Raw genomic sequence first — 22260 nt, forward strand, 5'->3', positions numbered from 1 at the left:
ATTTAAAAAGAATGATTAAAGGCACCTAGTGATAATCTGTTGTGTGTGTTGAAGTCTTACAATGTGCTAAGCATTGAGCTAACAAATTTTTTCCTTTCTAAATGTGTATGACTTTTTTGCCTACATGTATGTCTGTGTGCTACAGGCTTGCCTGATACTCATGGCAGGCAGAAGAAGACATCAGGTCCCCTGAAACTGGAGTTACAAATGGTTGTGAGCTGTCATGTGGTTGCTGGGAATTGAACTTTGGTCCTCTGGAAGAGCAGACAGTGTTCTTAACCACTGAGCCATTTCTCTAACTGCTGAGCTAGGGAGTTTTATAATAATCGGATATTGTCATCTTACACCATCAAGGGAAGGCTAAGGAATCCAGTCCAAAGGGACAGGCCCAACATCCTGATGTCTAGGTAGTTTTCAAGTACTGGAGACTGAGTCATCTTGTAAAAGCCAGGCTAGTGATCATGACTGTCAGATCCTTGAATACACTATCTGGGTCTGAGCATGGACAGTGGGCCTGTGAAAGACAAGCATTGACTCTACACTAAAGTGATAGGATCTAGAAGCAAAATGTGGCCTTAGTCTGAGTTTCTATGCCTCTAGTCCATTGCCAGGGATGTGTATGAGGAAGGTATCTCTAGACTTGATCATACAGAGCCTGGAATTTTAGGTTTGTGTGACATCAGGCTGCCCTCATCGCCTACCACGATGCTTTACATTAAAGAATCTTGTCTTAGCAGCTTGTGAAGGAATGTGGGAAGAGCTTTGCTTATAGTCAGCCAGTCAGATGGCTAGACCAGGAGACAGGTTATCATGGCTCAGGCTGACAAACTTTTTAGGTAGCTTAAAAAGTAGATGAAGTTTGTTTTTTGTTTGTTGCTGTTGGGTCATACAATAACCTTTCTGCTCTAATAAGCCATAGAGAATATTACTATGCCAATCCTTTCTTATTCTTCCTTGCAAGCAGTCATTTCTACTGTTGTCAGCAAAGAAAGACCGACTGCCAAGTGATATCCATATGCCTGAGCTGTCACTGAAAAGCCTCTTTGAGGTAAGGGGGGGGTGATTCTAGAAATGTGCTTTTATAGGAGGCCATATCACTTGTGTTTAGGACTTTCCAAGTAGCTGCTTTATTGTAGATGTGTTATTTATAGTGCTCTCAGACTGAGAGTGGTTAATTTATGTTTTACCAATTCAAAAATATGTGGTTGAAGGAGCTCAAGTTTTGTATTCATGTAGTAACTCCCATGACACTGCTTGTGTGTGCTGCTGTTTTTTACAGAAGTATGCCTTCATTGGGCTTTATGAGAAAATGGGACAAGTGCCCATGCTGGTTCAGTGGCTCATCTCCATTGGTGCAGATGTTGAGACCATAGGACCCAACCCTCTCCATTCCCTCATGCGGCTCTGCATCCAAGCCAGTGAGTGTTCTCCCCTTCTCACACCTACCTAACTGATTGACAGCTCAGAGCCCTGGGGCTCTGCCCAGAGTTGAGCGACTTGAAGGTAGGATATCCAAGCCATTCTGGTTTTCAGCAAGAACAAAACATCTTTATTTCTACTGGCACCTAGTAGTTACCAGAGATCCAGATTTCAAAGATCTTGTGTTTTTAGAGTCTAGACAGAAGGGTAGAATCCAGATAAGTACTGGAATAGATAACTGTTAAGACCGACGTACCTTGTGTGGTTCTGTCCCTCAGCATGCTTTTCTGTGTAGCCCAGAGGGCTTGCAGCTGTACTTTAGGACTGTGGCTGGAGGACCCTTGAGAGGAACATGGACTAATACTGATACAGTTGTTTATATTGCCAAGGACTGCACACACACACTGTCTCCTGTTCTTTCTCCTCCTCCCTCCGCTCTCTCTAAGGATAGAAGAAAGAGGTGTGCTAGGCAAGCTGTCTGCCACTAAGCTACTCTCACTCTCACAGCCTTTAATTGGGAGACTCTGTTTTGCTAGTTACTCTCTGGCTTTGAATTTACCCTGTAACACAGGCAGACCTTGCATTTGTGTTCCTCTTGCCTTGGCTTCCAGAGCCTGGGATTACAGGTGTGGGTCACTAGACTCAACAGGATTTCTGTCTTCATAAGATCGACTCTTTAAAGTTTTGTCATTTGTTTTACAAATTAAATATTTGAGTCTGTCATTAATATACATACACTCATACCAACACTTCAGATAGAAACTTGTGTTTTCTTGACAGGTGTAAGTTTGACATCTTTCTGAACCAGGAGGAGCCAAGAGAATTCTGGATTGGGGCTTTATCTTTCCATCTTTTATTTGTGCTCCACCATTATACATTTTATATACTCAGAATTTTGTACATGGTGATATTCTTCCTCTTACACCGGGATTGGTAGACAAACATGTAAAAGTAAAGCCTGACTAAAAGCAGTCTAACCCGGGACCCATTTTCAAATGAGGAGACATGTGAAGATTAGAAATTTGCCTATGTCCCGAAGGTCAAGGCCCTGTCTGGTTTCCTCTTTACAATAGCTGGGACCAGCTGAGGCTCAGGTCAAACCCTTGCTTAACTCCTTCCCCAGCCCTGCCTTGCTTTGTTCACACCCTTTTTCCTGAGTTTCTCCCCTCAGTAAGTTACGTGGGAAAGAATCTGTCAGTCTTCTAGGGACCTGACCTGAGATTATCCTCAAATGCCTCCCTCTCCTCACACCTTTGGTTGGAAAGTAGAAATGTGTGCTGTAGTCCCCATTATGATCCCTTAGGGGCATATAGTTGATTTGGTGTAGAAAATACTATTTGCAACTTATTTCTGCCAGGGGAAAGCCAGCTTTTCAGGTGGATAATGGAGCACAAGCCTGAGTGGAAAGGCCGCATCAACCACAGAGATGAGTCCGGCTGCACTGTCCTGCATGTTGCTGCTGCCCACTTCCCAGGGTACTCCATCAAGCGTGAGTAGAGACGCTGTGCTGGAAGCTGTGCTCTGGGCCCAGGGACTGCAGATGGGAGAAGATCCATACGTGGCAGTCTCAGAGGGCCAAACTTTCCCTTGCATTAAATGTGATTGGGGAACAGGCTTCAAGCATGAACGAGTTAGGTGGGAAGAGACTCACTGGCTCCTATGCTTTTCAAGTGCTTCTGTGGAGTTAAATGATTCAAGAACATAAGCTTCTGTCCACACTCCTACCTATCCTCCCTTACTGTAGGCTACAAAGTGACTTTACTTTGTGCCAGATCTGTATTGGCTGCCTGAGATAATCTTTGAGCCAGGCAACCGACATAGTTTTTTATGGTCCTTAGAACCTAACATGGGAATTACATCCTGTCATACACACGGTGCTATACAGGTTGCATGTAAGAGACACTGACATAGCTGAAGAGGTTGGCTATTGTGACATGGAAAGCCTTGTTGAACTCAGAAGGAGGAAAGTTTTTCACTCCCATGGAGCTCTTTGATGATACTCACTTGCCCCAAACTCTCAGACCTGTCACTATTTACTTCTTCTTGGTCGTATAAGAAAACATTCTTTTTCCATCATGTGTGGTGGCATATACATTTAATACTGGGGAGACAGAGGCAGGTGGATCTCTTTAGTTGGAGGCTAGTCTGCTCTACATAGTGAGATCCTGTCTCAGAAAAACACACAACTTTTTGTTTTTCTACAATGGTAATGGAATTTCAGTGTCAGTGGAATGGAGGTGGCAGGAATGGTGGTGTTTAAGCCAGGTGGTGTTATCATCTGGAGCAGATTTGGTGAGCAAGGCTGAGCTGTGGTCTTCTGATGGCAAGCAACATTGGAAATAGGGATGTCTTCCTTTCCTTAAAACATGAACATCGTGTGTGTGTGTGTGTGTGTGTGTGTGTGTGTGTGTGTGTGTGGTGTGAGATATGTGTAAGTAGATATCACAGCTTTTGAGAATTGATTCTTTTTCTTCTACCATATGGGTTCCAGGAGTTGAACTAAGGCCTTAGATAAAGGCAAGAGCCTTTATCTGCTGAGTCATCTTGCCAGCTCATGTAATGCCTTTTTTTCTTTTTTTTTGGTTTTTTGAGACAGGGTTTCTCTGTGGCTTTGGAGGCTGTCCTGGAACTCGCTTGGTAGTCCAGGCTGGTCTCGAACTCACAGAGATCTGCCTGCCTCTGCCTCCCGAGTGCTGGGATTAAAGGCGTGCGCCACCAACGCCCGGCTTCATGTAATGCCTTTTAAGACAAGCATCAGTTAGTTTTCATTGACCATATGATATCCTGCACATGTGCTGTATAATAAAGTACTAACAGTGTAGTGGCTTGCAGTGACACTCCCTCCCTTTGTTTGATGCCTATTTTTAAGCTCAAAGTTCTTGCAGGTCAGTAGTCTTGCCTAATGCAGCTGGGTCTTCTGATGATTTTTCAGAAAGGCTGAATTCAAGATGTTTGGCTTTGGCTGTGTTCTCATCTGGAATTCCAGGTCTGCTTTCAGGAATATTCTTTGGGACAGAATCTGAAATGCTGGGCTAAGGTCTCAATTTTCTGTTTTGAATGTCTTCCAGAAGTTGCTCTGAACTTCTGTAGGCCACATATAGTTACCCTGTGGCATCCTCTACCTTCAAAACCAGCAGGGGAGAACTTCCTGTGCATCAAGTCCCTCTCATCTTTGAATTTTTGATGATTGGTTTTCCTTTCTGATCTCTAGAACTTTGGCATCTGACTCTCATATAACTAGTTCATGCCCAATCTGACCTGCCTTAAGGTTAGCTAACTTGGGATTTGCAGGGTCTCATTGCTGTAGTACCTAGATTAATATATGATGGGTATACATGCACAGTGGGTTAGGAATCTTAGAGCTTAGTAAGATCTTGGTGGATAGGAAGCCTTAGGTTTTTTATTTTTATGTGATGAGAGAAGCAGCTATGAACACAGAGTTGGGAGAAGACAGCAGAGTGAACAACCTGACACTTGGCATCGAGATGCTTGTCATATAGTAAGCTTTAGTAAATACTACACAGGGGAGTTGGAGGTTAGCATTGATTCCATTCTCTGTACCTGCCTAAGTCTTGTACACCCCAGGAACATACCTGTTTCAGTCTGAAACTAGTCAGGTCTATGATCGCTGATACACCTTGATGCTTGTCAGATAGGTACATCAGAGCTCAGATGGATCTGAGAGCTGGAAGGTTGGGGCTAGAGAGTGGTAACATTGACGACAAAAAACCCTGATGCCAAAGCAATTGATACTTTTTCCTTCTATCACCAGACAGGCTTGTGTGCATGTATTTGTATGTATTTTATATATTAGTTATATATAAAAATCATACATAATATTTTTACATATAAATAGAAGTGATTTATTTAATTCTTTCTGGAACAATATTCTGTTTCCTCTCCAGGGGATAAAGAAATTTGAAGTCACAGCTTGCTCTTATCCTTACAGCTGTAACTGTTGCCTAGTAACCAGATTTCCCCTCTCTTTGATTGTTGCCTAGGAGAGGGGAGAAAGGTAGAGAGGAGCACACTTCTGAACCTCTTAAAAGCTATTGTCCTTCCCACTCCTCACCAGGACTCCTTGCTTTGGGGGAGTTGGGTGGACTGCCTAAGTCTGTCATTTAGGCTCCTTAAACTAGAGGAACCCCAGTCCCTTGAGCACTCATGGGGATATCTCCTTATGGAAGGAACCATGAGCGTCCCCCCTTCTCATTTTGGCCTGCCCTAGGACAAACAGAAGATGTGCAGATGCTACTGAGCTTTGGAGCAGACCCTACTCTGCTAGATCTACACTCTCGGTCTGCTGTGGATGTTCTGAAGAGGAACAAGAACTTCAGAGCTATTGAGAAAATCAACACTCACCTAGAAAAGTTGGCTTCGCGTTCTAAGGGCCTATCAGGTAGAGCACCAGTAAATTTGCTTTTTGTGGGGAGGTGTTGGGGAGGTGATTCTGTGATATTAGATTTAAATTGATTTATCTTTTCTTCATGTGTGTAGGTGGAAGTGAGACCTTTCCCCTCCAATGTTCAGAAAATGTGTTTGTAAAGACAGAATGAGATAACTCTTATAGAGCATCTACAATGATCTTGGAACATTTCCAGGTCTACATTTCAACAGTATGGTGACCCCCCCCCCACATAATGTATGCATATGATAAAAGGGAGAAAAACATATAGAATAGGAGACAACGCAAATTAGCCTACTTCTCAGAAACTGTCACTGCTGGCAACTCAAAATACACTTACATCTCTATTTATTGACTATTGCTTTGGAGCGATGGCTGTGTAAGACAGAGTGGACGGTCGTTCCAGATCTGCTCCCGGGCTTGTGTGGTTATGCAGTTTGTACCATTTATCTTCTATCCTTAACTTTTAAAAGTTTTCTCAGCTTCATCTATGGGTTGATTCTAAAGTTGGAAACCAGTGGGTGGCATTTTCATGGTAGTGTGATTGTATAAAATATTACTCTTCTTACCATAAGCGGCATAGTTGGGCCCATAGGAATGAATCACCAACTGTCTTGAAAGCATTACTCTTCCAGTGTGACATTCTTTAAGCAGTGCTGTTTAATATCTCCTGTACTCATGTACTCACGTATGACATTTATACTTCCTGTTACCTAGAGGTTGTGTTTTTGAATTGTGAGAATACCTACTGGAGGAGGTATGTATGGTAAAACTAGAGAGGTTTTGAAAATGTCTTTATCTTCACATTGCTTGATAATATTTGGATATACTTACCCTATTATTGATAGAAATTTGCCTTTCCACATCTCTAGTTGCCACTTTTGTAATTAGGCTGTGTTTCACCAACAGTAACATGCTATCATTTACTGGCAGCCTTTTCTGGTATCCATAGTATCTTTAGATTTATACATTATTCTATAAAATTGTGTGACATATTTAATTTCCTTTTAACCCCTATTGTTACTGATCATAAGTCTGATGTTAGTCATTTTGTTTCTTTTTCTAGAACATTCTCTGGCCTTAAGTTCTCAAATTTCCTAGGGATATATTAGGATGGAGGTGTTTACTTATTCTTTTGTGGCACTTGCTGGTTCCTTTTAATCTGTGTTTTTTAGCTCAGGGAAAATATCTATCATTTTATTCCCCTTCATTTTTTTCTTCTACTACTAAGTCACTGAGTAAGTTTCTTGGGTTTGTGTCTCTCTACTTTCCCCTCATATACTTAATTTGTTCTTCATCTTTTCCTTATATAATTCCCATTGTTTATTGCTACATTTTAAAATTTGGAAAACCATGATTTTAATTTCTAAGAACTCTTTCTCGATTTATTTCTTAAGATTTTTTTTTCCCCAAGAGAGGGTTTCTCTGTGGCTTTGGAGGTTGTCCTGGAACTAGCTCTTGTAGATCAGGCTGGTCTCGAACTCACAGAGATCCACCTGCCTTTGCCTCCCAAGTGCTGGGATTAAAGGCGTGTGCCACCAATGCCCGGCTGTTTCTTAAGACATTTTATTTCATGTATATATTTGAGTGTTTTGCATGCATGGATGTCATTGCACCATGGTGTGCCTGCTTTCCCCAAAGGCCAGAAGAGGGTGTCATATCCCCTGAAACTGGGTTACAGATGGTTGTGAGCTGCCTTGTGATGCTGGGAATGGAATCCGGGTTCTCTAAAGAGCAGCCAGTGCTTTCAACCACTGAGCCATCTCCCCAGCTGTTTCTTACTGCATCTTCTTTTTGTTTTCATTTGCCTCATCTTCTTGGATTGCGGTTAAGAATGCCCCCCACTGAGTTATTTGTGTTGCTGTTGAGGTTTTGCTGATCCCTCTTTCTGCTTCTCTTTGGTGCTATTGCTTTCCTTTAACTCTCTCCAGATTTCCTGTCACTTATATTTGTAAATGAAAGACTAGATTGATAATGCATGTGAAATGGTTAGTGTTTGTATCCTGCAGATATTTAAACTCCTCAGAAAGACGAACTCCCTTGAATGGGTAAATGAAGTTTGTGGGGAATGGGTTGCTGGGGGTGGGAGATAGTCTGAGGTCATCTCAGGATTATTGGAATTGCCAGAGTTTGGCAAGATTTTGTTGTTGTTGTTGTTTTGTTTTTTGAGGCAGGGTTTCTCTGTGTAGCTCTAGCTGTCCTGGAACTGCTATAGATCAGGCTTCCCTCGAACTCACAGAGATCTGCCTGCCTCTGCCTCCTGAATGCTGGTATTAAGAGTGTTTGCCACCACCATCTAGCAAGATGTTTTTAAAAAAGATTTATTTAGTATTTTTGTTATATGGGTATGAGTTTTTTGCCTACATGTGTGTAAGTATATATGTAGTGTCCCCAGAATGTAGAAGAGGATGTCAGGTCCCCTTGAACTGGATTTACAGGTGGCTGTGAGCTGACCTGGGTCCTCCTGAAGAACACTTATTGCCCATAAGACAAATGTCTTATGTCAGGGAGATTGAAGCTGATTTTCATTTAACACTCCCCAGCATTTTCCCACTGTTTTAACTTTTCCTTATTAATTTAAAATCTCTTTTGTTGTTTCCATGAGGCCTTGATAATGAGAAGAGCAAAACATGTTTGTGGAGTCTCAACCCTTCCTCTACCCCATGAATGTTCAAACTGTAGGCATTTCGGGCGGATCGGGTGGGACAGGTATTCTGGCACTCGGGAGAGTGTTACACAGCTCAGATGGAAAGGTATCCTGGAGCTCAGGAGCCAAGGACTAGCACAGGCCGCAGTAAGCATAGCAGCTGTACAGCCTTGCCTCAGGGGAAAGGCTTCCTCAGTGTATTGGCTCTGCTCCCGGCAGGAGAGGGTCGTCCAGCTAGGGATGTTTGCCCAGTGTAGCAGTTTTGCTCCTCCAGCAGGAGAGGGTTTCCCCGAGCGAAGTTGCAACAGTTAAGCTCTACTCCAGAGTGGAGAGCTGAGTGTAACAACTCCGCTCTCCCAGGGGAAGGTTTCCCAGGCAAAAGTGTTACAGCCCCTGCTTGCTCTGCTCTGTCTGCTTTGCCCAGGGTCGCCTCTGCTCCGCCACCGCCACAAAAGAAGATCTTCACCCAAAGCTCATCCAAGGGGTTTATTGGGAGGGAAGAATCCAGGAGAGTGGCTGCCCTCTGCCAAAGAGGACAGCGGGTAGTGCAAACAGCCACAAGCTGAACAGACACAGGGTTTATATAGGGCTTCTTAGGGTTAGGGTCAGATTTGGCTCTGGTTTCAGGGCCTAAGTGTGTTTCTTTCTCTGGTGCTTTTTAGCCATTTGGCTCTAGTTTTAGGGCCAGGGTGTATTTCTTTCACTGGCTCTGATTCCAGGGACAAAGTGTGTTTCTTTGGCACTGGTTTCAGGGTCAGGGTGCATTTCTTTGGTTCTGGTTGCAGGGCTAAAGTGTGTTTCTTTGGCTCTGCTCAGGGTGTGTTTCTTTGGCTGGTCCCTTTTCCCTACACAAACTTCAGACTGTGATATACCAGGTTTTGTTTTTAAATGTATTCATGTTTTAAGAAATTAAGACTTCTCCCCCTGTAGGGTAGTGTAACCAACCAACCATTGTGATGTGCTTTCTGAAAACTTGTTTTAATAATCTCAGTTTCAAAATGGCCTTCCCAATTTTAGAAATCCAAAGTAACCAAAGAGGTTACTTTTCCTATGAATTTGGAAGTTTTAAGATGATAATAATAGTAAAAGGACCATTAATAGGCAGGAAGTTGCTGACATGGTTACAAAATTATTATTAATTCTCAGAATGCCTTGAATATTTTTAATAGAGCCTTTTAATATCATCTAACCCTTGAGATAGCCTTCCTCCTTGTCTTCTTTGACATTAATTAAGTATCCTGGTTTTCCAAAACTCGAGAAGAAGCTCAGTGGATTCTGTGCTAGTCTCCATTGTGCTCATGAGTTAAGTTGTACTTACTGGGAGAAAGCATGCATAAGAAGAGGGAATGTGCAGTATTCCAGGATTGCTAGTTGGCTGCCCAGGTAATTTAGATGCCAGTGGTTGAATCCACTTCAAAGCCCTAGTTCTCTCGGCAGATATTGATTATGCAGAAATGTTCTGGAACATTGGTCATGAAGATGTTCCTTGCTATGTCGAAGGAATAGTGAAAGACAATTGAGAAACACAGAATTAAAAGTGAAAAAACAAAACAAACCAGGATGCAACCAAGGAAGAAAAGGAAGTCAGTGGCAGGAAGGAATTGTAAGTTGAGTTCTGTATTTACCAAAGTGTTCCCAGCTAGAGCCTTTACAGAAGTCTGTCACTGAATATAATTCTGAGTAGGATCATGATCCCTTTGAATGCATATAGCAGCATGGAGTTGTATGCATTTATTTTGTTTTAAAGTTTTCTTTTCCTGCTGTACAATTTTAAAAGCTAAGATGACAGTGGGATGTTTTTCTAAATCAGTTCCATGTAATGTAATGTCTGAGGAGATGGAAGTTTTCTACAACCCTTTAGTCTGGCATGCTAGTTACTAGTTACATGTGGCCGATGTATTTGGAGAATTGAAAATTTTTCTTTATTTAGATTTTAGCCCTTCAAGAGGCTTTTCTGTTCAAGCAGAAGTTGAGAAGATGTAAGAACCAAAGGAAAAGAGTGTTGGGGCATGGACATAAAATCAATCTAACTTGCGTTGTGTGGCCTACCACCTCATTCTCCTCATTTGCAAGGAGTAATGAAAGTCCTAGTTTGTGGAGTATCCACCCCTAGGTTGCTTGTATCTTCATCTTGTTCAGTCTGACCTGATGAGTTTTGGTTTTTATACATGTGGTTCTAAGCTCAGCACTGTTAGGACAAGTGTTTTGTTTTCCACCTGGAAGAATGAGCAAGCTTACAGAACAGAATTAAAGGTGCTTTCTCCATTTACTCTTTCCAGAAGTTTTCTGGAAGTGGCACTGATCTCTTTGGATAGGGCAGCCTTTGGTATCAAATGAGAAACAAATGATTTTGCTAAATATATCTACTGTTAATCAAGACTAGAGATTTCTAAATGTGTGCATGCAGATTGTCATTTGGGAGGTGCAGTGGGGACCCTAGATTCTGCATTTCTCACCAGTCACCATTTTGAGCAATAAAGCTTTAATCTTGGCCAGTCAAGATTGTAAAATTGTCTCTGGCAGTTCTTGGTGGTTACCACCAGATGGCACCGTATCCACTTGTTTTGGTTGCTGTTGCCAGCTAGGCCTGTTCTTAAGACCAAGAATAAGATAGAGGCTTTGTCTGCTGCTGCCTCTTGAGGCTTTGCCTAGTGAGCTTGGATCCAGGCTCTGGAAGAGCTCTGCTATGTTCTCTCAAAACTGGGAGGGAGGTTGCTTCTTTTCAGTTAGTGCAGGCTGGGGCATTGACCTAGAATGTCACTTATATTTTCCTCCTTAAAGAAAATGCATGAAATGTAGGAAAGAAAATACTAATTTTATGTAGATTCCCCTACCAGGAAAACTTAAAGTATCTGTGAACTGATCATTTAGTATTTTATTCTAAACATAGTTATATATAATTTTTATATTTCTTTTATAAAATGGGACTGATATGTTAGCTTGATGATTAAATTGTGTGTAATAAAACTTTACTAGTTTTGTCTTTTATACCTTGAGTGGTAGAATTTAGATAAAGCTGAAGTCTCTTTTGAGATGATTTATTTCTATTTTTGATGACTTCTGAGCTCTATTGCAACTTCAGAAGCTCCCTTTAATTTTGACTTCAAATATTTTTATAAAATTGGAGTTTTGTGTAATAACGATTCTATTGTTAATTATACTTTGGTGCATTTTTAGTCTGTCTTATTGCTATGTTTCAGTTAATTAAAAAAATCTGTTACAGGACACACAACTTTTTTCTGTTATTTCTTTTTTGTCTTATTAAGCTTGTGGACATTTATAAAAAGGAACAGAAGACTTAGATAATAAACAGGCACCTGCAACCTTTATCCAGGGACACCATTTGTCACATTTAGAACGCCCCTTTTAAGCCTTTTGTGTTGCTTATAACATTTTATGAACACTCCCTGTCATGCTGGAGGTTTTCCAGTCTTCAACTGTCTTCTTAACTAGTCTGTGTCCTGCATCGTGTGCTTATTATACAGTGTTTTCTTTGTTTCTGTTCATTTTCATGTGGTTTTTATGCTAAACTAATTTTCTTGGAGGATGAATGATCCTTTGGAAAGACCTTTAAGGGTGTGGTGCAGGGAGACGAGTACCAAACTCTCACCAGCCTGGCAGGAAAGGAAGTACTTCTCGGGCAAAGGGCCCTGTTCTCTGCTCTACTGTGGGTTTCAGTGTAGTCATAGGCATTTTAGGATGCAGGTGAGAGGCAAAGTCCAGGAGTGCTAGTCAGTCTCTGTAACAGCACGCGTGTTTTCTGTCTCAGTGTGGGCTTCCAGGCAGGGGATGTTGGGGCCTGTGACAAGTGGTTGCCATGTACCCCCTGGAGTATGTGATGCTGTGACTCCTGCTGCCTCACACCTGAGGCTCTTTGACTGTGAGTCTATTTATCACAGACATTGGTGTATGTCTATTTCTAGTGTTTGGCTTTATTGGTTAAAATGGAATCCCGGTCTGGAGAGAAGGCATATCAGGTAATGTTGTAACCCCTCCTGGACTTCCCCAGGTATTTTTCACCATTCCGTGTGTCCCTGATGTTGGAGTGCCTTCCCTCTGACTTTGGGTTTATGGAAGCTGTTTTGCTAAGGTTCCTTCAAGTATTTTGTAGTGCTGGCAATAAAAGCTGGTGCTGTAATTTTTTTTATATGCCTATCTTAGTTTCTGTTCTGAAGAGACACCATGACTACACCAACTCCGATAAGGGAAAAACATTTAATTGGGGTGGCTTATATTTTCAGAGGTTTAGTCCATTGTCATCATGGTGTGACATGGTGGCAGACAGACATGGTGAAGTAGCTGAGGGTCCTACATCTTTGATTTGCAGGCAGCAGGAAGTGGTCTGAGACAGTGGGCGTGGCTTAAGCATATATGATCCCTCAAAGCTCCACAGTGATGCACTTCCTCCAACAAGACCATACATACTCCTACAAAGCAGCACCTCCCATTTCTGCCTTTCCCTTTGGGGGCATTTTCTTTTAAACCACCACAATGCCATAGTCCTTTCTCTCTTCTGTAGACATTAGCTGAGGTTAATGTGTAGGCTATTGTAGAATTGAATGCTGTTTTATTTTTTTATTCCTTAGAAAATCAGGAAACTATCCTAGAAGAACTTTAGATGATAAATCTTAATTATGGAAGATTTTAGGCTCTAAGTATCTAAAGTTTAGCTTTTTAAAAATTGAGGGCTGGGGGTGACACACACCTTTATTCCCAGCACTCGGGAAGCAGAGGCAGGAGGATCTCTGAGTTCAAGGCCAGCCTGGTCTACAGAGTGAGTTACAGACCAACTAGGGATACACATTGAGATCCTGTCTCAAAAAAAAGTGAGGGGTTAGAGAGATAGCTCAGTGTTGGGCGGGTAGCTTTGTGGGGTTCACTCCTACAGTAGAATGCTTACCTAACAAGTGTAAGAGCTTGAGCTAATCCCTAGTACTATAAAGACTCGCTTTGTAAAGGGATGTGTCAATTTTCCTAAGAATTCAAGAAAGGATGGCCAGAGAAACCCCACATGTTTTTCAGGGTGTGAAGCATATCACAGTGGTTACAGCTAATGCTTAGTACTGGAATCCTGGCTCCACCATTTGCCAGATACGTGACCTTGGACTGATCTATCGCCTTTGGTACTGTTATTCTGTTCCCCTCCCCTTTGCCTCAGCTAGGAGCCAACAGCACAATGTAAACAGTCCATCATTCTTCACTAAAAATGCTCATGTCTAATAGCTGTTATGTGAGTGAAGTTAGGTAAATTGGATTATATATAAGTTCAGCCTAGTTTTGTATATTAATGGGTCAAGGACAAACGGCAAACTTCAGACTCTAGGATGGGACCTCCTGTCCTTTGAGCTCTTTTAGATGCAGACATTTTGGAAAAATTACATTTAGGAAGTCTTTGGGCTTGAAACTTCATGGCAGCTGAACTGTCCTCATGTAAATTTACTTAAGGTTATGAAAGTTAAAGCTTCAATAACTGGAGTCTGGCAAAAATCTCCTCAAAGGCTCTGTGTTTCATGGCTTGTGGCCTCAGGCCTCCTAGCTTCTCTGAGAATTGTATGTGCTGCTGTGCTCCCTCTGGCTCACCACCCCCATCACAATTGGCTTAAATTTTGTTTTGCTTTGTTTTTTTCGAGACAGGGTTTCTCTGTATTGTTTTGGAGGCTATGGGTCCAGCCTGGCCTCGAACTCACAGAGATCCGCCTGCCTCTGCCTCCCGAGTGCTGGGATTAAAGGCGTGTGCCACCACCGCCCGGCCCATTTCTAAGATTTAGAAAAAGATAGGAAGCAGAAGCCAGCAAGAGAAAATCAAGTTTCTTTTATTTGGGTAGTCTTTCATTTCTCCCATCTTCTCTTGTTGGAGAAAGAGAAACCATAGGAAACTTTTTGGGAATTGTTTATTCTAATCCTCCTTTTTCAGTGATAGGATCGTCAGAACACGTACAGAAAGCCCAGTAAATTTGAATTCCAGATAAACAAGTTTTTCAGTGTAAATATGTCCCCAGTATTATATGAGCTTTACTAAAACATTGTTTGTTCATTTGAAATTCAACAGCCAAGAGCAGCGGCACATACCTGTCAGCAATACCAGCTGCTTAGGAATCTGAGGCAGGAGGATTTTAAGTTCAAGGCCTGTGTGGGCTACATAGTACATTCAAAGTCAGCCTATGTAACTTTCTTTTTGTGTGTGTGTAATATAAATATATTTATTTTACACCCCAGTCACCATTTCCCCTCCCTTCCCTCCTCAATTTTTTAAAAAATGGGTCACAAATAAAGCTCAGTGGTAGTGCCTACCACTATGACAATGCACTGGGTTTCATCCCTAGAGCCACAAAAGGGGGGGGTTGGGGGAGGGAGGAAGAGAAAGAAAGGAAAAGATGGAATGAATAAAAATTAACTGGCATTCTTAAGTTTTTGTAATTTAAAATTCTATTTATTTATTGGTTGGGAGACACATGTGCCAGTTTGCATGTATGACTTGTGGGACTCATTCCTTATACCATGTGGGTCCTGGAGATCAAACTCAACTCATAAGGTTTAGTGGCAAATGCCTTTCCCTACTGAGGCCACTTCCCAGGTCTATCTCTATACAGTAAATTTATGTAGTAAATTTGGCAGTCTCCTTACTGAGGGACCTATTTGAATTTTTTTCTAACCTTAAGACTCAGCAAGATCATTAAAAGGGCTAGTCCTTGGTTTATCTCTAGACATCAGAGATCAGATAGAAACACTACGTGCCGTGCACAGTTAGGAACTGAAGACTAGTGTATCCTCTGGCTCATCTCTAACACCTTTTGGACTTTTCAGCTCTTCTCTCGTATTTCCTGTAACTCAATGTTTCTTAACAGAGTATCCTCCCAATGTTATGAAAAATTGAAGGCAGACCTTTTCTAACTCAAGTATTTGCCCTGACTCAAACATTCTGTCTTCAAACACATCTTGACTCTGGACTATGGGATAAGCTCCATCTTTTCCACTGGGCATTTTTAATCTTGTTTCTGGTGCCCGAGTCAGTGCCTGTTCTGATGTTCACTAGTGGTTAAATAATGTGTCCAAAGTGACCCATTATTTCTTCATAAGAGTTTCACAGTGCTTAAAGGTTTTGATTTACAAACAATTCTAATTATGTGTGTATGTTGGATTTTAGTTGGGTGAGGAAGGGCAATCATATGGACAGTTTTGGAGTATAGTTTATTCTTATTTTTGAAAGAAATTTCTGCTGGCGTGGTTAGCGGCATTAACCGAGATTGTGCCAACACCTTCATCAAATTCTTACTGGAGAGACAAAAGTGGCCTGAAGTCCTTCTCCTGCTCACCCGCAAAGTCAGTGGGCAGCCACATCTCAGAAACAGCCTCATCAAAGATTGTGACCTCTCAGACCTGGACATCTGTACTGTCATTCCCCATCTCAGCTCCTGGGACCAGAGGAAGACCCAACTTCTAAGCCGCCTGATTGACAGTGGAGGTGAGTGTGCCTGGGCATCATGGGCCAGAGGGCTGTATGAGTTGTCTGGACAGAGTCTCAACTATGACCTAGCTGTCTCTTCCTGTAGAGAAGCCAGCACATTTACATCCTTTTCTTTCACTACCTCCTGGTTTTGAGACAGTTAAGGGGCTAAAGAGTGTTTAACCCCTAAGTGAGTTGCCTTGAGGAATGCTGCATTCTTGTGAATCCCAGTTAGTCCATTCCTGTTTGTTTCTTCTGTGGGGGGCACCATATATGTGGAGGGTTGTTGGCTCTGGCTTTTTGGCTAGACCTTTTCTGCCCTGAATATATCATGTGGCCCTTTGTCCACTCTAGTGGCATTCTTTCCTAATCAGTGGGCTGGGATTTTATGGTGCTTGTTTATAGAGGAACAGCCGAGTACTTGATGGGTGGAAACATTGGATGCTCCAGAGGAGAATGGGTTGGCTGTGTGTCTAGAATGTGCAGGACAGTATCTAGAATGTGCAGACTACCCAAATTACCCACATCACCATTCTTGCCGTACTAGGTGTGTGGCCTTGAACAGGCTGTCATGCCCTGTCTGCTTATAAAATGGGAATAACATTAGTCCATATTTTTTAGAGTCGCTTTGCATATTAAATGAGCTGTGGGTACAGGCGTTTGGAAGAGTACTTGGCTGGGTGGTTTTTCCCTTTTGCGCTGTAACCCTTCATGAAAAGTAGTAGCACATACTGATCCTCGTCTTTGCCAGTGTTGCACACAGCACAGAGCCAATGAGTGTTGGCTCCATTCACAGGGAGTTATTTCTATTACTTACAAGTTATTTCTTCAAGCCTTTCACTTGTGTGTGCTGCTGTCTGAGAAATTACTGCTGTGACAGAATTCCTGTTTTGTTCTTGATTCAGCCAGCACTCACAGCGCATCTGCAGCATCAGGTGCTAGTACAGCAGGCTGCAGATTAACAGGGATGGGCTGCCTCCTGGTGGAGGTCATGGAGGCTGCAGTGCAAAGGGAGTGTGGACTGGGCTCAGAAGAAGGGGAGGTGGTGAGTGGAGTGGAGGTGTGTCAGGGAGGGAAGAAGCAGAGTTAGGAAGTACACTCCTGACTGTGTCAGGCAGATGTGATAGAAAGCTTTCCATTGTTCTTGTGCCCTGTCCTCATTCTGTGGTGGGGAAGTGTGCTAAGACTAGAGGAGGGACAGGGGCAATGGGAGGGCCTGGTCAGAGACAGCGGCCTTGAAGGAGCAGGGTTTCTCTGAGGACACAGGAAGCTTTACTGCTTAGAAAGGGTGTGCGTGGTAGGGGGACATCTTGGAAGTCAGAGCAACAGGTTCCCCGTCTCACTGAGCCAGGCTCTGCCTCCTTCCAGGGTCATGATGCTCTCTTCTCTGCCTCTTTCTCCCATTATACTCTCCTCCCAGCACTGCTTGAGGGTCTCCAAGAGAGCCAGGACAGTCCACTTCTCACGTGCCTGAAACACGAGGACTTCGACTTGGCTTTTCTTCTCTTGACCAAGGGTGCAGACCCTCGTAGTGTTTCTCTCATGGAAGGTGACACTCCTTTGCATGCAGCACTCCACATCTTTCTGGACGTCAATGGTGAGCTTCTTCCTTAAGCAGTCTGTTTCTGGAGAAGGAAGCTGGGAAAAAGGCATCTGCAAAGGCTGTTTTCCTGACCAGGTCTGAAGAAATGACCATTGTACATCATGGTGAATGATCATATATAGTGGGAGTGGAGTTTAGATTCTAAAGTTGGCTGTGTATAGCTTGCAGATATTTTCCATGTATTTTCGAGAATCCCAGCTAACAGAATCTTGCTGTAATAACATCAGGTAATTTTAGGAGGTACCACTGCTAGCTGGACTGGGAGTTACTTGTTGACCGGGCTGTCTTGTGCATGGCCTCTGCTTACTGCTTACTGACTACCTTGGTAGAGAACATTGGGTCATTTAATGAGTGTCACCTCTTTGTAGAAGGTCAGTGCTGTATGATGCCTTAAACTGGCATTGCTTTCATACCCACAGTCTGCTATCCCCTGAGAAAAATAGCTTTGCACTCACAGGATTCTGTTTGTGTCTTTCAGCTGACGCTGGCTTTAACTTCCTCAGTCACCTGTTGGACTTATTTTTGTCCAACCCTACCGAATTTTATTACCTTAATCCTAACGTTCAAGATAGCAATGGAAACACCCTGATGCACCTCCTGTTCCAGAAGGGCATGTTGAAGCGCACAAAGAAGCTGATAGATCTGCTGGTGAAGTTTGACATCAACTTCAACCTGAAGAACAAAGAGGGCAAAGATGTAAAGCACCGTATTAAGAAAAATGATGCTCTGCTTTTGGCCTGGAACAAAGCTGTGATGGAGAGCAGGCGGAAGAACCCTGCTGCCCACCTGGGGAGGCTCTCCAGGTCTTCTGCCCCTGGCCATATGTCTCAGCTGAAGTCCCAGACTTCCTTTAGGTCTCTGCCATTTGATGACATTGACAAAACCCTTTCCACAGAGATTTTTGCAGATGTTCAGTCAACCAGGCATGAGCCTGAAGCTATCAGGACACGTTCCCTGAGAGACCGCCTTGTACAGGACATCACAGTTCTGATTCAGCAGGTTGAGTTGGATATGTCTGTACCAGAGGACTATCCCCAGCGAGGCTCTTTCAAGGTAGTAACTGGCACAGAAGGAAAGAAACACAAACTCCAGGGAGCCCAGAGTGTAGCGAGCTCTGGCTGTAGTAGAAACAACCCTGCTGTTTCTGAGGCTGGGCATGGGCATGCTCAGGCAGGTCCAGGAGCCTCACAACTTGTTCCTGTAGGTAACAGATTGGGAGTGGCCAGTGATAATCAGGACAACTGGACCATGCAAGAGATTGAGGCCTGTCTGCAGGACTTTGATAACATGACCTGGGAGATCGAGTGTACTTCAGAAATGCTGAAGAAGCTGTCCAGTAAGGTTATGACCAAAGTTATAAAGAAGAAAATAATCCTCGCCATCCAGCAGCTGGGGAATGGTGAGTGGACCCAGGGCCTGCAGAAGAGGCTGAAGCACTCAAAAGGAAACATCCAACTCTTTGAAGCAAAGCTAGACAAAGGCGCCAGGATGCTGTGGGAGCTTGCCATTGACTTCTCTGCTCGGTGCAGTGAGAACTCTGAGAAAATTATGGGTACAGAACGGAACACCTGCTCCCTGGAAAAATCAGGCCGGGTCTATACGGAGATCATCCGCATCTGGGACATTGTCTTAGATCACTGCAAGTTGTCAGATTCCATTATGGCCATTTGCAGTGCCTACACCCGGGGCTTGTCCTGTGTCCTTCGGAAGAAGCTGAAGGGTATCAACAAAGGGCAAGTATTAGCTAACATGAAAATCCAAAAGCGAATACCCCGATGCTATGTGGAAGACACAGAGGCTGAGAAGAGCATAGAGCAGGTAGACCCTGAGTACTTTCCTCCAGCCAGTGCTGTGGAGACAGAGTACAACATCATGAAGTTCCACAGCTTCAGCACCAACATGGCCTTAAACATCCTAAGTGATATGACAACAACAGTAGAGTATCCATTCCGAGTGGGTGAACTTGAGTATGCTGTGATTGACCTCAACCCTAGGCCTCTGGAGCCCATCATTCTCATTGGACGGAGTGGCACTGGGAAAACAACCTGTTGCTTGTATAGGCTTTGGAAGAAATTCCATGTTTACTGGGAGAAAGCTGAGCAGGCAGGAAGCCCATTGCTGTCCAAACAGATCTTGCCAAAGAGAAGGTTGGAAGGGGAGCCCGGAAAAGAAGGGACAGGTCAGGAGGAAGAAGAAAATGAAGAAGAGGAAGGTTCCATCAAAGTGGAGACAGTGGATAATACAGATGAGGATCAAGAGAGTGAAGCCTGTGCCGGGGGAGCCTCAGTGGATCCAGCAGGGGACAGCCAGGTAGCAGACGGATGTGTACCAGAGCACCCACACCAGCTAGAACATCTACACCAGATCTTTGTGACCAAGAACCACGTCCTGTGCCAGGAGGTGCAGCGGAATTTTATTGAGCTCAGTAAATCTACCAAGGCCACCAGTCACTACAAACCACTAGATCCCAGCGTCCACAAACTCCAGGACCTGAGGGATGAGAACTTCCCTCTGTTTGTCACTTCCAAGCAGCTGCTCCTCCTGCTTGATGCTTCTCTGCCTAAACCGTTTTTTCTGAGAAATGAAGATGGAAGCTTAAAACGAACCATTGTAGGATGGTCCACACAGGAAGAGTTTAGCATCCCCAGTTGGGAAGAGGATGATGATGATATTGAGGCTGATGGGAACTATAGTGAGGAGGAGAAAGGTACAGAAACACATGCAGGTGAAAGTGACCCCCGGGTATATGTGACATTTGAGGTGTTCACCAATGAGATATGGCCCAAAATGATCAAAGGGAGAAGTTCCTACAACCCGGCACTGATTTGGAAAGAAATAAAATCATTCCTCAAGGGTTCTTTTGAGGCTCTTAGTTGTCCTCATGGGAGACTGACTGAGGAGGCCTATAAGAAGTTAGGGAGGAAACGATCCCCTAATTTCAAGGAAGACCGGAGTGAGATCTATAGCCTCTTCTGCCTCTATCAGCAGATTAGGTCCCAGAAAGGGTATTTTGATGAAGAAGATGTCCTGTACAACCTGTCCTGGAGGCTGTCAAAGCTCAGGGTACTCCCCTGGTCCATCCATGAGCTCTATGGTGATGAGATTCAGGACTTCACCCAAGCAGAGCTGGCATTGCTAATGAAATGCATCAATGATCCCAACGCCATGTTCCTCACTGGAGACACTGCCCAAAGCATCATGAAGGGTGTGGCCTTCCGCTTCAGTGACCTGCTGTCTCTGTTCCACTATGCCAGCAGAAACACAGTAGATAAGCAGTGTGCTGTCCGAAAGCCCAAGAGGATTCACCAACTATACCAGAACTACAGATCTCACTCAGGTACCTCAGGCCTCTGGCTCATCTGCTGGGGAGGGGTTGGAGCATTGGCCTGGGGACTGTATCGGAAGTAAGAGTTAGTGGTTTGAAGTTTGCTAGTAAATGTGTTCATGAGTAAGAGAACTTAGGATTTTTGCCTCCACTCATCTATAGATAGATCACTATGTGTTTTGACAGAAACAAATCTTAAGTGAGCATGTATTCCAGGGAGTTTCTGTGATGCAGACATTTCAGGTTAACATTTAAAGTGCTCTGGAAACGTTTGCTGACACTCCTTTGTAGTGACACCAGTCACCTGGCCAGGGTGCATCTGTGCTAACTTGGTCAGGATTGTTGTTGACAAGGAGCAGTTCTTCATATGCTGGTCTTTAACAGCTTTTGTATCTCTCAGGATCTTGTAGTAGTAGGAAGTGACAGCAGGCAGGCAGGAGCAACAGCAGGTGGCATTGTTGACTGGCGCAGAAGTTCTGCAGGCATCAGGGACTAGGAACTTCAGCTCTACAAATGGTACAACTCTGGTGTAGGCCCAGGAAGTCAGAATTTCCTTTCTTTGTTTTTAATTTGAAACTTTAAAAAATATAAGTACATCACTTTACCCCTCATTATATTCCCCCAAACCCTCCCACTTACCCCTCCCTCTCAAATTCATGGCCTTCTTTTCTTTTTAAAAATTTTTTAATATTTTATTTTTAAATTTAAATTAGAAACAAGGTTGCTTCACATGTCAATTCCAGGTCCCTCTCCCTTTCCCTCCCCTCCTCCCGTGCCCTCCCACCAACCTCCCCAATACCCCCTCATTTCCCCAGACAGGGTGAGGCCCTCCATGGGGGTGTCCACAGTCTGTCATTTCATCCAGGGCAGGGCCTAGACCATCCCCCAAGAGTTCAGGGTGAGAGTGCATCTCTCATTGTTGGATGGGAGTCCAAAGTCCATTTGTATACCCGGGATAAATACTGATCTACTACCTAAGGCTCAATAGATTATCTAGGCCTCCTCACTGACGCCCACATTCAGGGGGTCTTGATCAGTCCCATGCTGGATTCCCAGGCATCAGTCTGGGGGCCTCCTTTTCTTTAATTATTATTGTTACTTACACACACACACACACACACACACTATAACATACTCAGTCTGTTGAATGTTGTTTGTATGTATATATTTTCAAGGCTGACCATTTGGTATTGGATAACCAAGTAGGGGTCTTATCGAAAGGAAGACTAATTATCCCTCTCTCCAAAGTTCAGCAGTAGTGGTAGGGCTCACTTTCCCCCCTCACATTAGCATGTTTGTTGGTGTTAGCATTGTTCGGGGAACAAGGCCAAAAATCAGGGTTTCTTGACCCTTGGCAACATTTGGTGGTGTACCTTGCAGGTGGGCTTAGGTACCAGTACTCTTCAGTTCTTAGCAG

General features: G+C 43.5%; 1 protein-coding gene across 3 annotated transcripts in view; it reads left to right on the plus strand.

The window, feature by feature from the left end:
• Trank1 (tetratricopeptide repeat and ankyrin repeat containing 1) overlaps positions 1-22260 on the plus strand; it is a 78452-nt gene that overhangs the window by 29441 nt on the left and 26751 nt on the right. For all 3 annotated transcript variants that reach the window (XM_040739543.1, XM_040739544.1, XM_040739546.1), the window contains 7 exons: positions 965-1048; positions 1280-1418; positions 2777-2908; positions 5648-5818; positions 15679-15933; positions 17336-17512; positions 17997-20855. In XM_040739543.1, the coding sequence (XP_040595477.1) occupies positions 965-1048; positions 1280-1418; positions 2777-2908; positions 5648-5818; positions 15679-15933; positions 17336-17512; positions 17997-20855 (3817 nt within the window). The remainder of the gene's footprint in view (positions 1-964; positions 1049-1279; positions 1419-2776; positions 2909-5647; positions 5819-15678; positions 15934-17335; positions 17513-17996; positions 20856-22260) is intronic.

Source organism: Mesocricetus auratus, unplaced genomic scaffold, assembly GCF_017639785.1.
Source record: "Mesocricetus auratus isolate SY011 unplaced genomic scaffold, BCM_Maur_2.0 Super-Scaffold_100691, whole genome shotgun sequence".
NCBI classification, from domain to species: Eukaryota; Metazoa; Chordata; class Mammalia; order Rodentia; family Cricetidae; genus Mesocricetus; species Mesocricetus auratus.